General features: G+C 48.8%; 1 protein-coding gene across 3 annotated transcripts in view; it reads left to right on the top strand.

The window, feature by feature from the left end:
- Window positions 1-12,385, top strand: part of LOC127569304 (H-2 class II histocompatibility antigen gamma chain-like) — a 31,911-nt gene extending 19,526 nt beyond the window's left edge. Inside the window, exons 4-10 of one of the 3 annotated variants that reach the window (XM_052013820.1) lie at window positions 583-642; window positions 1,810-1,905; window positions 3,209-3,323; window positions 6,660-6,770; window positions 9,096-9,293; window positions 10,019-10,061; window positions 10,657-12,385. In XM_052013820.1, the coding sequence (XP_051869780.1) occupies window positions 583-642; window positions 1,810-1,905; window positions 3,209-3,323; window positions 6,660-6,770; window positions 9,096-9,293; window positions 10,019-10,061; window positions 10,657-10,663 (630 nt within the window). In that variant the 3' untranslated portion in view covers window positions 10,664-12,385. The remainder of the gene's footprint in view (window positions 1-582; window positions 643-1,809; window positions 1,906-3,208; window positions 3,324-6,659; window positions 6,771-9,095; window positions 9,294-10,018; window positions 10,062-10,656) is intronic. The other 2 variants (XM_052013821.1, XM_052013822.1) reach the window with 2 other exon arrangements.
- Window positions 12,386-17,282: the final 4,897 nt, after the last annotated feature.

The raw sequence follows: 17,282 nt of genomic DNA, 5'->3' as shown, positions 1-17,282 counted from the left end.
CCGGAGCACCCGGAGGAAACCCACGTGGTCACGGGGAGAGCATGCGAACTCCACACAGACAGCACCAGAGGTCGGGATCGAACCCAGGTCTCTGGCGCCGTGAAGCAGCAGCTCCTCCCGCTGCGCCACCGTGCAGACCTTTCAGGCTGTCTCAAAGGCCTTGAAGCCATCCTTGAAGTGTATCCGCCGTTCCGACGCAGCCAAGGTGTGCACACAGCAAGATCCCATAAACCAATGATGACTTCACGTGATGGTTTTGGTTGAATTGTTACCATTGGCTTCTGGATACCAGGGAGAGTGGATCTATCCTTCTTTAAAATATTGGCAGTGGCATATGGACAATAGGAGCCATTGACTGTGAAGACCTCCCTCAGCACCGTACTGGCAGGGTTGGGCCATGTTAAGGGAGAACGGGGGTTGACTGCAGGGTCAAAAGTGGGTGAGCAGCGGATTGGGAGATTGGGCCCAATGTATTCCTCCTGTGATGAGATGGTCAGAGCTGAATGTCGTCGTGTGTGAGTGGTTGTGAATTTTGTAATGCTTAAGAAAACTTCATCTATTTTACCCTTGTACTTCCCGCAGGCCCCGGCGACTACTGCTCAACCACTTACCCTCCCGGAACAAGTGCAGCAACTGTTGAAGGTACCTCTCCAACCTATTGAAGAATTTTAGAATGACACAGCACAAAGACGGGCGATTTGGCCCTTTGTAACCATGACAGCTCTTCGGAAACCCCTCCCAATCAGTCTCGCGCCATGGCTCTTTCCCCAGAACCCTGCAAATCTCTTTCCTCCCAGTGTTTCTCCAGTTCCCTTTGAAAACTCTTGGATTCATAGAGTTATACAGGCCCTTCGGCCCAACTCGTCCATGCTGACCAGGATGTCTTCCTCAGCTAGTCCCATTTGCCTGCATTTGGCCCATGTCCCTCTAAACCTGACACTTTACTCTGTTATTTTTTATAACCTGTACTACATCAATGCACTCTGTACTAACTCCATATATCTGCACTGTGTAATGAATTTACCTGTATGATCGGTATGCAAGACAAGTTTATTGAACAGTTCCCTTATACAATGAGACGGACTCTGACCTCACGATCTACCTTGTTGTGACCTTGCACCTTATTGCACTGCACTTTCTCTGTAGCTGTGACACTTTGCTCTGTACTGTTATTGTTTTTACCTGTACTACATCAATGCACTCTGTACAAACTCAATGTAACTGCGCTGTGTAATGAATTGACCTGTACGATCAGTTTGTAAGACAACTTTTTCACTGTACCTCGGTACAAGTGACAATAATCAACCAATACCAATACGAATACCCCCTGTTCTACAACACTCCCCAGGGCCCTGCTGTTCACTGTGAAAGTCCTACCTGGATTTGACTTCCCAAAATGCAACACCTCACACTTATCCAATTTTAAACTCCATTTGTCAGCATTGTGTTCACCAGGGGCAATGTACAGCAGCCAATTAACCCACTAGCTTCCAACTATGAGAAAAACACATGGAGGATTATAATGAACCACGAGAAGCTGTGGTAGACAATGATGTAGATGTGGAAATAAGAAACAATCTGCTGGAGGAGCTCAGTGCGTCGAGCAGCATGTGTGGGAGGGAAGGAATTGTTGACGTTTTGGGTCGAAACCCTGCATCAGGTCCTCCAGCAGATTGTTTGTTGCTCCGGACTCTTGCGTCTCTCTTAAATGTGGAAGTACTTCTTTATTGGGGTGACTTAAGGCTAGAATTCGAGCAAGTGTTGACTTCCTGGGCTGACGATGCTGTTCTCTATTCCTTTCAACACCAGGAAGGGAACAAGACCGTGAACATTCCAGAACTGAAGGGGAGCTTCTCCGACAACCTGGAGCTCCTGAAGCAGAGCCTGAAGGAATCCGACTGGGAGGTTGGTGATGATCAGGAAATTGCTCGGCCGTAGAGAGAGGTTCCTTCCTGTCAGCTGTAGTGCTTACCCTGATGTACAGTCTGATCAAGTATTTACAGTGTAGTAACAGGCCATTTGGTCCACCTTGTGTTTAGGCTCCATAGAAGTACACAGCACGGAAACAGGCCCTTCGGCCCAATGTCCATGCTGACCAAGATGCTCGTCTAAGCTAATCCCATTTGACTGCGTTTGGCACATATCCCTCTAAACCTCTTCTATCTATGTCATAGCGCAATCCAGCATGGATACAGGCCCTTCGGCCCAACCAGTCCATGCCGACTATGGTGGCCAGCCAGCTAGTCCCAATTTCCTGCGTTCGGCCCATATCTCTCCAAGCCCCGCCCCTCCATGTACCTATCCAAGTGCTTCTTAAATGATACTGTTGTACCTGCCTCACCCACTTCCTCTGGCAGCTTGTTCCATACACTCACCACCCTCTGCGTGAAAATCCCACTGATGTTTCTCTGCGGTGGTACGAACCATGGTTTAATACTTAACCAGATAATCCTTGCCCTGCGAAAGGAAAGATGCCATTAAGCTGGAAAGATTGCAGAAAAGATTCACGAGGATGTTGCCAGGACTTGAGAGACTGAGTTAGGGAGAGAGGTTGGGCAGGGAAGGACTTTATTCATTGGAGTGTAGGAGACTGAGGGGTGATCTTGTAGAGGCGTATAAAATCATGAGGGGCATAGATAGGGTGAATGCATACAGACTTTTTTTCCAGGGTAGGGGCATCAAAAATTAAGGGTCATAGGTGTAAGGTGAGAGGGGAGAGATTTAATAGGAACTTGAGGGGTAACTTTTTCACCCGGAGGCTAGTCTGCATATACGTGGAACTTTTTTCCCTGGAGCGGAGGCGGCTGAGGGGTGACCTTATCGGTTTATAAAATCATGAGGGGCACAGATAAGGTGGACGGTCACAGTCTGTTCCCAGGATAGTGGAGTCTAAAACTAGGTTTAAGGTGAGAGGGGAGAGACTTAATAGGAAACTGAGGGGCAATTTTTTCACCCAGAGGGTGGTGTGTATATGGAACGAGCTGCCAGAGGTAGTGGTTGAGGCAGGTACATTAACAACATTTAAAAGGTACTTGGACAGGTACATCTAAGATCCATCTAACCCTTCCCTCCCACATTGCCTCCCCATTTCTCTATCATTCATATACTTAATGATGAATTTCAATTTCTGGATAAACTGATCCTCGGCATCTATTGGAAGTATCCCTCTCAATACCAACCCAGTGATGTGCATTTCTGTGTTTTGCAGGACTTTGAATCTTGGCTTCAGAACTGGCTTCTCTTCCAACTCGTTCAAAATGAGAAGAAAACCGTGCCAACTAGTGCACCCAAATTCCAACCCCGGCGTGACCCTCAGCCTAGCGGTATGAGCAGTCGTTGGCCTTGTTCTTCCTGTCTCACCAACGCTTTCCTCAACGATCCCCTCCCACTACTGCCCACCCTGCCCCCTGCCACCTTCTCTCGTAGGTGGAGACCCTCTGAGCAAGTCGATCACCTGACTGAGGACAGGGTGGGCTTCCACTGAGGGCATTTCTCCTGCTCGGTGGGGGAAATGCTGAAGCAAGGCTCCCTCGGGGAGTTTCTCTTGAGGCTCGGTCACTTCTTGCTGTGGCCACAGTGCACAGCAATCTCTGACAGACGGTGGATGGGATTGATGGTTGCTGTCTATTTCTGTTTGGGGGGTGGGGTGGGTATAAATCACAGGAAAGGTTGTCCACATTCTCACACTGCCTTCTGCAAGTTCAGCGCATCCTGAAAACCTGTGGTTGACGATGTGGTGGTGAGCTCTTGGGTCGATGTAATTTTACAAGGATGTTGCCAGGACTAGAGGGCTTGAGTTACAGGGAGAGGTTGGCCAGGCTAGGTCTTTATTCCTTGGAATGTAGGAGGATGAGGGGTGACCTTATAGAAGGGTTTAAAATTATGAGAGGCATAGATAAGGTGGACGGTAACAGTCTCTTCCCCAGGGTAGGGGAGTCCAAAACTAGGGGGCATAGGTTTAGGGTGAGAGGGGAAAGATTTAAAAGGGACCTGAGGGGTAACTTTTTCCACGTAGAGGGTGGTGAGTGTATGGAACGAGCTGCCAGAGGAAGTGGGTGAGGCAGGTACAACGGGATCATTTAAGAAGCACTTGGATGGGTACATGGAGGGGCAGGGCTTGGAGGGATATGGGCTGGTTGGGCACCATGGTCAGCATGGACTGGTTGGGCTGAAGGGCCTGTATCCGTGCTGTATTGCTCTCTGACACTAATTAGTCCCATGGTAATATTGGGAAAGAGAGCAGGAGACTCCTTGGCTAATTTTCATCCCTTAGATAATATCCATGAGGAGAAAGAGATCACGGGGAAGGATGTGGTAACAATAGAGAGCGTGTCGAAGAGATTCACCAGGATGTTGCCTGGAATGAGGGCTGTGGTTATAAGGAGAGGTTTGATCGGCTGGGATTATTCTCATTGGAATGTAGGAGGCTGAGGGGTGACCTTATAGAGGTTTATAAAACTATGAGGGGCATAGATAGGGTAGATAGTCTTTTTCAGGAAGCAATCAAAATCGAACTGACAAACCCAACCATCACAAGTTGCTTGTGATTATAGAATTTTTCTTTGAACCATTCAACTGCTATAATAACAGCACCTTACCTTGACATTGCACCATTAACATATCAAAATAACCTAAGGACTTGATAGGAGAGATTCCCAAATAAAATCTGACTCCAAGCCACGTACAGCAAAACTCCGATAATCCGACGCACTTGGGACTTTAGTGTCAGACTAGCAAATTTTCCGGACTATTGGATGTTATTAACTTTCCAACCCCTTTTAATTCACTTTTTTTAAGATGTTACAGAGTAGAATAATAAATATTCCCAGGGCCACAATGTGTTAAGGGGATTTCAGGAACTGGGAGCAGGAGATTGGGAATCAGCACCCAACCATTGGGATTTCCGGGGCAGTCGGATTACCGGAGTTTTAAGGTGGCGAGATGGTTGTTCAAAGGCTCAGTTAGAGTGGGAGGTTTGAAGAAGCGTCTTAAAGGAGAAAAGAGAGGTGGAGACTCGAGAGACTTCAGGTGCTGGAACCTGGAGCAACACAGGAGATGCTGGAGGAGCTCAGCAGGTCAGGAAACATCTGTGGAGGCAAATGGACAGTCAATATTTCAGGTTGAAGCCCGTCACCCGGAGTGGGTCCTCCTGCTCGTCTTCCACCACCACTGGTGTCTCACGCCTCCCCCTACTCCTTGTCCTCCCCTCACTTGAGCTGTCCCACCGCCTCACTTCCCCTCCAACCCACTGCCCTCCTCTGATCCCATGCCTGACTCCAAACCCTGCTGTGTCTTCACCATCCCTTCTGACCCCTGCCCCCACCCCCAAGGGGGAATGTTCTGTCCTCAGCAGGGGCCTCACCTTCATCCCCCTACCCACTGATGACCCCCTTCTCCCGCCTCAAGCCCTCCTCCTCCTGCCCTGTCGGGATCCTTTCATCTCTGACCGCCAACGGGACATCAAGCGTCCCGACTTCACCTCTCCCCCTCACCCACTCCAACCTATTCTCTTTTGGGTCTCGACTGAAACGTCGACTGTCCATGTCCGTCCACAGATGCTGCCTGACCCGCTGAGTTCCTCCAGCGCTTTGTTGCAAGGGAGAGGTGGATTTTTCCAGGAAGGGAGTTCTGGAGATCGGGGCCCAGGCATGGACTGGTTGGGCCAAAGGGCCTGTATCTGTGCTGTATTGCTCTATGAATCTAATTAATCCCATGGTAATAGAAACATAGAAAACCTACAGCACGTACAGGCTCTCTAGCCCACAAAGCTGTGCCGAACATGTCCCTACCTTAGAAATTACTAGGCTTACCCACAGCCCTCTATTTTTCTCAGCTCCATGTACCTATCCAAAAGTCTCTTAAAAGACCCTATCGTATCCGCCTCCACCACCGTTGCCGGCAGCCCATTCCACGCACTCACCACTCTCTGAGTAAAAAAACTTACCCCTGACATCTCCTCTGTACCTACTCCCCAGCACCTTAAACCTGTGTCCTCTTGTGGCAACCATTTCAGCCCTGGGAAAAAGCCTCTGACTATCCACACGATCAATGCCTCTCATCATCTTATACACCTCTATCAGGTCACCTCTCATCCTCCGTCGCTCCAAGGAGAAAAGGCCGAGTTCACTCAACCTGTTTTCATAAGGCACGCTCCCCAATCCAGGCAACATCCTTGTAAATCTCCTCTGCATCCTCTCTATGGCTTCCACATCCTTCCTGTGGTGAGGCGACCAGAACTGAGCACAGTCCTCCAAGTGGGGTCTGACCAGGGTCCTATATAGCTGCAACATTACCTCTCGGCTCCTAAATTCATTTCCGTAATATTGGGAAAGAGCAGGAGAAGTACAGCTGTCAAAGGCAAGAGTCAGGGTAAATGGAATTCTGTTTGGCAGGAGGTTCAGTGAACTTCCGGGCCGGAGGAGGTTACAGAGATAAGGTGAGCAGGCAGCAATGTCTTACAGGGATTTGAAAAGGTTGAAGATTTTAAGGTCATAACATTGTCAGACTGGGAGCCAGTGTTGGTGGGTGGACATCGAGGGTTATGGGAACAAGCAGGCAACTTTCATGCATATATGGCTCCCTAACGTTGGAGGGCTTTGCATCATGATGAGATTTTGTTGCCTGTCTTGAAGTAAATCAAATCATTTTTGCTTCAACAGAGAGGAAGATATTCTCCAGCATGGCCATGAGACCGATGCTCCATGCTCTGCCACTCTCAGCTGATGAACCCAAGAAATCCGAAATGCCCAAACTGGTGCCTGTAACAAGGGGTAACTATGGCAACAAGTATATAACTTGGTATTAGGAAGGGGCTTGTGATTGGGCGTAAGTAAAAAAAAACATGAGCTTGGGAAAAAGGGGATCCTGGAATCTAGGAAGATACATCATGGAATGGTGTGGGAAACTCCTGGATTAGAATCTAAACATCTGATATGGGAACTTATTAAAAATGAGGGATCTCCAGTGGGAGGCAGTGGGGCGAGATGTTTTTCTCTCTCAGAGCTGTGAATCGTTGGAACTCTCTTTCTCAAAGGGCAGTGGGAGCAGAGTCTCTGAATCTTTTCAAGGCAGAGGTGAGTAAATTCTTGACAAGCAAGGACTTGAAAGGTTACCGTGGATAGGCAAGAGTGCAAAATCGAGGTGACAAATCAGCTACATTCTTGGTAATTAGGGGAGCAGGTTAGAGTCCGAATGACCCACTTCTGCTCTTAATTAATTAGTTTGTGTGTAAGGGTGCGTTGAACTCCACTACTGAAATTCAGTTCTGCTGACCTCATTTGAAGCCACATCATACATAGGACAACATTCTGCGCCATGTCAGGAGCTCACAGTTCAGTTGGCTCATGTGGAGCAGGAGGACACCACCTCAGGGAATTCCAATAAAAAATTGGAAGCAATATTCCATAGGGTGGGAGGTCCATCTGTGCATCAGACTCCTGAGGGTGCAGATAGTTTTGAATTATTGGTGAGATTTCTTACAGAAAATATTTTGGAAGCAACCAAAGACTAATGTGGCTGGGAGCTCACCACGTCTGATGCACCAATAGGTTGTATTAGTCCTCCGTACCCTGCAAGTTCAGTGGACAGCTGAGTGTTGAGGTGTGTACCATCAGCTGGTACCGACTGGTACCAACCAGAGAGGACTCTCTGAGCTAACGTAGAAGGTGTCAAGGGGAAAAGATGATTTTGGACACTGCTTCCTGCACCAGATGGGCTGGGATTCTCTCTGACTGCACATGTGAAGACCAGTCCACAAGTGCCATTGACCCCAAGGGTGAGATTTGAACCCTGCATTACAACCTTCACTAACTGTGTGTTTGTAGCTTCATAACATTCCCTGAGTGACTGCCTCATCTCTCCCACACACTGAATCCTCCCCGCAGCCCACGGACACTCTCCCCCATCGCTGACTCTCATCCCCACTGAATCCCCTCCCACAGCCCACAGACACATCCCCCCCCATCACCGACTCTCCCCACCCACTGAATCCCCTCCCGCAGCCCACAGACACTCTTTCCTCCCCCTGACATCCAGTTGAGAGAACAAAACTGGATGACATCTGCAGGCTAGATGGCGATCAGTCTTGTTCAAGAACATGAAGTTTATCATGGAAAGGAAATGACTTCCGAAAAGACAACATTTCAATCTGGCCATTTGGTTTTAGTTTTACATTTTATGGGTTTCATTATGTACTTTCCATGAAGTATGACCAGATGTTAGTTAACTGATAGAAGGCATGGGGTCTGCTGCTTAATTACATTACTAAGACCGTACATTAAGTCTTCATGGTGAAGCCACAATTTAGATGCCTACTTTCATAGTGCTACTCTCTCATGCTCATGAACAGTCACAAGCCAGAATTACTGGGTGCTAGTGGTGAGTCAACTCCCTCAGGGAGCTGATGTGAACGATAACATCATGTAGCACAGGACATATGGGAGATTAGAACAAAATTTTGATCTTTGGACTCTCAAACACCCTCTAGCACAATGCATGGAGATTCTTCCTTATCACGGAATCCAACCACCCACTGAATCCCCTCCCACAGCCCACGGACACTCCCCCATCACCAACTCCCCCCACCCACTGAATCCCCTCCCACAGCCCACGGACACTCTCCCCCATCACCAACTCCCCCCACCCACTGAATCCCCTCCCACAGCCCACGGACACTCCCCCATCACCGACTCTTTCTTCCCCCCCCCCCCCCCCCCCCCCCACCCGACCCACTGAATCCCCTCCCACAGCCCACGGACACTCTCCCCCATCACCAACTCCCCCCACCCACTGAATCCCCTCCCACAGCCCACGGACACTCCCCCATCACCGACTCTTTCTTCCCCCCCCCCCCCCCCCCCACCCGACCCACTGAAATCCCTCCCACAGGCCACAGACACTCTTCCCCCATCACCCACTCTCCCCCCACCCACTGAATTGCCTCCCACAGCCCACGGACACTCTCCCCTACCACATCTCCAGCTGCCCCTTGGTTGGAGGGATGAGGATGAGTGAGGTGCAGAGTGTGAGGAAGGGGCAGACAGCTCCGGCCTACGATGGACCCTGTTGTGACGCCACCGTTATTTTCCCTCGCGCAGTTGAGAGGCCGGAGACCGAGTGCGAGAGGCAGCGCAGAAAGAAGATTATCCCTGGCAGGTTCCACCCCACTTGTGACAAACACGGGAACTTTGAACCGAAGCAGTGCCACCCCAGCACTGGATTCTGTTGGTGCACCTATCCGAACGGGACTGAGATTGCGGGAACCGCAACACGAAGCCACTTGGATAGTTGTGAAAGTAGGCCTCCACTTTCTTTGTGCACTTGTTGAGTAAGGACGTGACTAACGAGGCCCTGTTACCTGGGGATGGCATTCAGTCCCTCAGCCCAGTGACTGAATCCCCTCCCACAGCCCACGGACACTCTCCCCCATCACCGACTCCCCCCACCCACTGAATCCCCTCCCACAGCCCACGGACACTCTTCCCCCATCACCGACTTCCCCCCACCCACTGAATCCCCTCCCACGGACACTCTTCCCCCATCACCGACTCCCCCCACCCACTGAATCCCCTCCCACAGCCCATGGATACTCCCCCCACCCACCAAATCCCCTCCCACAGCCCACAGATACTCTTCCCCCATCACCGACTCCCCCCACCCACTGAATCCCCTCCCACAGCCCACGGACACTTCCCACCCCCCCATCACTGACTCCCCCCCCCCCCCCCCCCCCCCCCCCACCCACTGAATCCCCTCCCACAGCCCACGGACACTCTTCCCCCATCAGTGACTTGAGCCATCATTTATTCTTCTGAGGAACTCCCTATATTACTGTTCTCTGACTTTCCCCAAATTAATCTGCTTCATTCTTCTATCCTCTAACCTGAAAGATTATCCACACATCGTCTCAGACCCCGAATGTTTTGTATCCCAGACTGGTTTTAACAGACATTTAAGACATTGGCAGTTTCAGTATTTTCTCTGCCTCCCAGATTAAATTAGCCTTTCTTTCTATCTTCAGGCTTCCTAAACCCAGATGACCCAAACATTTCCGGCTTGGGCACGTGAGTAACAGGGAATGTCCTTGGATAATCCTAAATGTCCAGTACGGAAATGGCCACTTTGCCCAACAAAACTACATAGCCTCTTGCTCTCTTTAGTTTCTCTAATCCTCTAACCATATCTGTCTGCTCCTTCCTCGGCCAAATGCTTGTTGAGTTCTTTGTCCTCACCACCCTCTTGAGCAAGGATGGTTCTTTGAAACTCCCTGTTGTATTTGACAGATGTCCACTACTGTCTGCGCCTCTGCCTCTGCCCCTGCCTCACACCGCTGCTGAAACCCTGGACCTGTAGACGTGATGCTTTGTTCAATCTGCAGAGAGAATGGGAAGGAATGTTGAAGAAATTAAAAGCATGCATAACAGGAGCCGGATAGTGGAGCTGAATGGCCTGCTCTTGCTCCTGTTTCGTGTGCTTGTAGTATCATGGCTGATCTAAAATCACTCCACATTCTTGCCTGTATTCAGTAACCTCTCAGGCCCTTGCTTATTAAGAATCTATCCAGCTCTGTATTAAAAATTTTCAATGATAGAGGAATTGGTGAAATGGGTATGTCGTGATATTTCCTAAACTGATGCAAATCTTTCTCCTCTCTTACAGCATTTGATGCTTAAGGATGAAACACCAGTGGACACAGGTCATCTCGACCAGCTTTGCTCCCCACACATACATTAATTGCAAAGATTGATTTTTTTTTTATTAACATTGGGTTTGATTGATAACTATTGACAGCTGACCTGTACCCAGTAGATTTATTGCCTTTCCTGCTTAAGATTCATCCATGAGGAACTTTTCTTTTTAAAGTAGAAAAATCAAATTGCTCCAGTCTTTGAAGTTCCACGTACAACCTGACTTCTACATGCCTTGGAACTCCCTGGGATGGGCAGTTGGACACCTGAGCAGATTGTTAACTCTGTACAACGTTCCACTGAGGTTCTCTGTTGATCTTTTAGCTGGAGACCAACAAAGAGTGTCTGGGGAATTTTAGGGATTTTCTCAAATAAATTATCAGATTTTCAATTAGTAATCATAGAGTAAAACAGAAGATTATTTTGCAGTAAATCTTCAGTCCAACTGGTCCAAAGTGCCCACCTAAGCTAGTTCTATTTGGCCCATATCCCGTGAAACCTTTCCTATCCTTCTCCTAAGTGAATTAATTCAGATGCCTCCTGGGTCTGCAGTAGAAATAGCAAGGCACAATATCCGAAGGTCAATTCAGGAACAACTCTTTTCGTTTTGGTCACTTTGATGCAAACCTAACAAACTCTCCTAGATAATGGCCAGCATTTCGACTTGAACCTAAAGCTTGGTCCATAACCCCAGAACTCCCTGCCTATCGTTGGGACCACCATCAGCACCTGAAGCTCCCAGGTATAAAAGAGGACACCCTCTAAGGTCACCAGCGACTCTCACATTCAGATTCATATTTTGACTCAGACCTTGTTCCTTTGTAGTTTTACTTTATCTGAAGTGATTTCTCTCCCCCATGTATTTTGGGGCTCAGTGCTTGAGCAAATTATAGGGGTACAGTTTAAGATTCTCTGCAATGCTCCTTTATGAGACAATTAAAAATGCATTGATGTTATTACTTTATTTACCACTTTGTTTGGAGTTAGAATTGCCTATAATTACTTTGCTAAACAATAATATTGCTTCTAGATCTCATTAATATTTGGTAATTGCTAATTATTGCTGGGGAAGATTACTTTGCAATAAAAGGGAGTGGATTTAATTTTGATTTTTCTTTGAATTTTGGAGACAATTGGAACTGGATGAGTGGGCAATGAACAGTTGGCTTATCATGAGGCCCGTCAACTTGGCCTCGGTCCTTTAGTGTTGAGGCTGTGTGTGTGTGTGTGTGTGTGTGTGTGTGTGTGTGTCAGGCTGAGTGTTGTGGCATTGCACAGGTCTAAAGCTGGTTGGGTGTGTGCAGGCCCAAGAGTGGGTGACCTGGAGTTTCAGCTCAGCTTCCTAGAGAACCATTAATCTTCATGCATGACTGGAGATGCCAGGTCAAACTCAAAAGTTCCCAGATGTGGAGTACTGTGGCTGTTTGCTGCAAGTATCAGCCAATCAGGAGTTAGGAGCCTATTTTTCCACCAATGGGCTCAAGGACGGGCATCTTGTGTAATCAGTGATGGGGGAATGGGGGCAGGCTTATATGGAGTGTGAGATAACATGATAAAACCTCAAGGACTACAGCCAGAGTTCACATCACCCTCACGGGTGCTGTGGACTCCTGCACTGTCGAAGATCAAGGTGGCTCTTTGTATTGGGGAAGTTAAAATGATCCAAGTGACCCATGTGAAATAAAAACTTGACAAAATCATCTTGGTTTTCTGTTCTCTAATGAGCCATGTGTGATAGAGAAAAACTCAACTGCATTTAGATGGTGCTTTTTAAGAATATCCCAAATCAATCTACAGAAACAATAATGCTGAACAAATCACGAAGCTAATTAGTGGTAAATTGGTTTGTTATTGTCACTGTACTGAGGTACAGTGAAAAACTTTGTTTTGCATGCCATCCGTACAGATCATTACACAGTGCACTGAAGTAGTGCAAGGTAAAACAATAACAGAATGCAGAATAAAGTGTTACAGCTACAGAGAAAGTGCAGTGCAGGCAGACAATAAGGTGCAAGGTCATAACGAGGCCGATTTTGAGGTCAAGAGACCATCTTATCGTACTAGGGGATTGTTCAATAGTCTTATAACAACAGGATAGAAGCTTGAGTCTGGTGGTATGTGCGCCATAAGCTCTACAACAGTAAAATTATGAAAAAGAGTCATAAAGTCATACAGCATGGAAACAGGCCCTTTGGCCCAACTGGTCCATCCTGACCAAGATGTCCACCTAAGCTGGTCCCATTTGTCTGCGCTTGGCCAATATCCTTCTCAACCTTTCCTATCTGTGGACCTGTCCAAGTGCCTTTTAAATGTTGTTATTGTACCTGCCTCAACTACTACCTCGTTCCATATACTCACCGCCTTCTGTGTGAAGAAGTTGCCCCTCAGGTCTCCTTTAAATCTTTCCCCTCTCACCTTAAATCTGTGCCCTTTAGTTTTTTGGTTCCCTTTCCCTGGAGGAAAAAATGCTGTGTGCATTCACCTATCCATGCCCCTCATGATTTTATACACCTCTGTAAGGTCACCCCTCAGTCTCTTACACTCCAAGGAATAAAGACCTAGCCTGCACATAGCTCAGGTCCTCGAGTCCCGGCAACATTCTCATAAATCTTCTTTGCAATCTTTCCCACTTAATGACATCTTTCCCATAACGGTGACAAAAACTGTGCACAACACTCCAGGTGTGGCCTTGCCAATATCTTGTAAACTGCAACATAACATCCCAACCACTGTGCTCAGTGCCCTGACTGATGGAAGCCAGCGTGCCAAATACCACCTTCACCACCCTGTCTACCTGTGGCACCACTTTCAGAGAAGGTGGAGTTAAATGTTGGTCGATGTACTTGGGAACTTCCCCTGCTCAATCTTCATGGAATTATTTTTCTGTCCATCTGAATGGACTTTAATATAACATCTGATCACAAGGGCACTGCGACAATGCAGCACTCCCTCATCACTGCACTGCATCACTCTCTCAACACTGCACTGCAGCACTCTCTGAACACTCCACTGCAGCACTCCCTCAATACTCCACTGCAGCACTCCCTCAACACTCCACTGCAGCACTCTCTCAACACTGCAGCACTCCCTCATCACACCACCGCAGCACTCCCTCATCACACCACTGCAGCACTCCCTCAACTTGCACTGCAGCACTCCCTCAACACACCACTGGAGCACTCCCTCAACACTGCACTGCAGCACTTCCTCATCACACCACTGCAGCACTCCCTCAACACTGCACTGCAGCACTCCTTCAACACTGCACTGCAGCACTCCCTCATCACACCACTGCAGCACTCCCTCAACACTGCACTGCAGCACTCCCTCAACACTGCACTGCAGCACTCCCTCATCACACCACTGCAGCACTCCCTCAACACTGCACTGCAGCACTCCCTCATCACACCACTGCAGCACTCCTTCAACACTGCACTGCAGCACTCCCTCATCACACCACTGCAGCACTCCCTCATCACACCACCGCAGCACTCCCTCAACACTGCACTGCAGCACTCCCTCATCACACCACTGCAGCACTCCCTCAATACTGCACTGCAGCACTCCCTCATCACTCCACTGCAGCACTACCTCAATACTGCACTGCAGCACTCCCTCATCACACCACTGCAGCACTCCCTCAACACTGCACTGCAGCACTCCCTCATCACTCCACTGCAGCACTCCCTCAACACTGCACTGCAGCACTCCCTCATCACACCACTGCAGCACTCCCTCAACACTGCACTGCAGCACTCCCTCATCACACCACTGCAGCACTCCTTCAACACTGCACTGCAGCACTCCCTCATCACACCACTGCAACACTCCCTCAACACTGCACTGCAGCACTCCCTCATCACACCACTGCAGCACTCCCTCAACACTGCACTGCAGCACTCCTTCAACACTGCACTGCAGCACTCCCTCATCACACCACTGCAGCACTCCCTCAACACTGCACTGCAGCACTCCCTCAACACTGCACTGCAGCACTCCCTCATCACACCACTGCAGCACTCCTTCAACACTGCACTGCAGCACTCCCTCATCACACCACTGCAGCACTCCCTCATCACACCACCGCAGCACTCCCTCAACACTGCACTGCAGCACTCCCTCATCACACCACTGCAGCACTCCCTCAATACTGCACTGCAGCACTCCCTCATCACTCCACTGCAGCACTACCTCAATACTGCACTGCAGCACTCCCTCATCACACCACTGCAGCACTCCCTCAACACTGCACTGCAGCACTCCCTCATCACTCCACTGCAGCACTCCCTCAACACTGCACTGCAGCACTCCCTCATCACACCACTGCAGCACTCCCTCAACACTGCACTGCAGCACTCCCTCAACACTGCACTGCAGCACTCCCTCAACACTGCACTGCAGCACTCCCTCATCACACCACTGCAGCACTCCCTCAACACTGCACTGCAGCACTCCCTCATCACTCCACTGCAGCACTCCCTCAACACTGCACTGCAGCACTCCCTCATCACACCACTGCAGCACTCCCTCAACACTGCACTGCAGCACTCCCTCATCACTCCACTGCAGCACTACCTTAATACTTCACTGCACCATTGGCTTTGGGCTTTTCTCTGGAGTGGGACTTGAACCACCAACCTTCAGACTCGAGAGGCGAGGGAGAGATAACTTATTGCCCAGTGAGCAAGAGAGGTTATATGTGATGAAAAAATGCAGATGTCGTGGTGAAAGTGGACACCAGTAGTATAAAGAGCAAGGTCACCTTGTGGCTAACACCTTAATCAGGCACACAACCCCTCCAATGATAGGTGAGTAAGACTACTGGTAGTAAATACGAGCTCCTGCCTAACAGCTTCAGTGTCCCTGGTTCAATCCCGACCTCCGCTGCTGTCTGTGTGGAGTTTGCACGTTCTCCCTGTGACTGCATGGGTTTCCCCCGGGAGCTCCATTTTTTCCCCCACATCCCAAAAACCAGTCAGGATACTTTCAACGGTAAATCTGTAGCAGTTTGTTAGAGTGTTCGGTGACAAGCTGAACCTCCTTAAACTCCGAAGAAAGTAAAGTCGCTGGCACGCCTTCCTTGTGATTGTATCTATGTGCTGGGCCCAGGACAGGTCTCCGATATGTTAACGCCCAGGAATTTAAAGCTACTGACCCTCTCCACCACCGATCCCCCAGTGTAGACTGGTGCACGTTCACCCTCCTTCCCCTTCCTGAAGTCAATGATCAGTTCTTTAGTTTTACTGACATTGAGCGAGAGGTTGCTGTTTGGGCATCACTTACCGATTGCATCTCTATCCTGACTCATCAATACCTGTGATTCATAGAACAAGGAACATAGAACACTAGAACACGGTACAGGCCCTTCGGCCCACGATGTTGTGCCGACATTTTATCCTGCTCTAAGATCTATCCAACCCTTCCCTCCCACATAGCCCTCCATTTCTCTATCATTCATGTGTCTATCTAAGAGTCTCTTAAATGTCCCTAATGTATCTGCCCCCACAACCTCTGCCGGCAGTGCGTTCCACGCACCCACCACTCTCTGTGTAAAAAAAACTTACCCCTGACATCCCCCTTATACCTTCCTCCAATCACCTTAAAATTATGTCCCCTCATGTTAGCCATTGTCGCCCAGGGAAAAAGTCTCTGACTGTCCACTCGATCTGTGCCTCTTATCATCTTGTACACCTCTATCAAGTCACCTCTCATCCTCCTCCTCTCCAAAGGGAAAAACCCTAGCTCACTCAACCTATCCTCATAAGACATGCTCTCCAATCCAGGCAACATCCTGGTAAATCTCCTCTGTACCCTCTCTAAAGCTTCCACATCCTTCCTATAATGAGGCGACCAGAACTGAACACAATACTCCAAGTGTGGTCTGACCAGATTTCTGTAGAGCTGCAACATCACCTTATGGCTCTTGAACTCAATACCCTGACTAATGAAGGCCAACACACCATACGCCTTCTTAACAACCCTATCGACATGCACAGCTTGAGGGATCTATGGGCGTGGACAACAACACCTGAAGCACTTTACAGCAGTGAGATACCTGTAGTGTGAGTGCCGCTATAATGTAGGAAATGCTGCTAAAGTCTCGTAAACACCAATTAGTGTCATACAGCACAGAAGCAGGCCCTTCAGCCCATCGAGTGGACACCTACATGCAGTTAGGATTATATAAAATTATGAAAGGCATAGACAGAGTAGACGTTCAGAGTGGAAATGTAAATACCACAGGGCATAGTTTTAAGGTGAAAGGGGGAGAATTTAAGGGAGATTTATGAGGCAAGATTTTTTTACACAGAGAGTGGTGGGTGCCTGGAACGGGCTGCCAGGGGTGGTGGAAGCAGATACGATAGTGACGTTTAAGAGCCCTGAGACAGGCACATGAACAGGCAGGGATATGGACCATGTACAGGCAGATGGGATTAGTTTAATTTGGCATCATGGTTGGCACAGACATTGTGGGCCGAAGGGCCTGTTCCTGTGCTGTATTGTTCTATGTTCAAGGTACATTAATCCCATTTTATTCTCCCCACATTATCATCAATTCTTCTCAGATTCTACCCCTCACCCACACACTAGAGGCAA

This window comes from Pristis pectinata, chromosome 4 (assembly GCF_009764475.1).
Source record: "Pristis pectinata isolate sPriPec2 chromosome 4, sPriPec2.1.pri, whole genome shotgun sequence".
NCBI lineage: Eukaryota > Metazoa > Chordata > Chondrichthyes > Rhinopristiformes > Pristidae > Pristis > Pristis pectinata.
The sequence above is the reverse complement of the archived record's forward strand: the minus strand, read 5'-3'. Positions and strand labels throughout refer to the sequence as shown.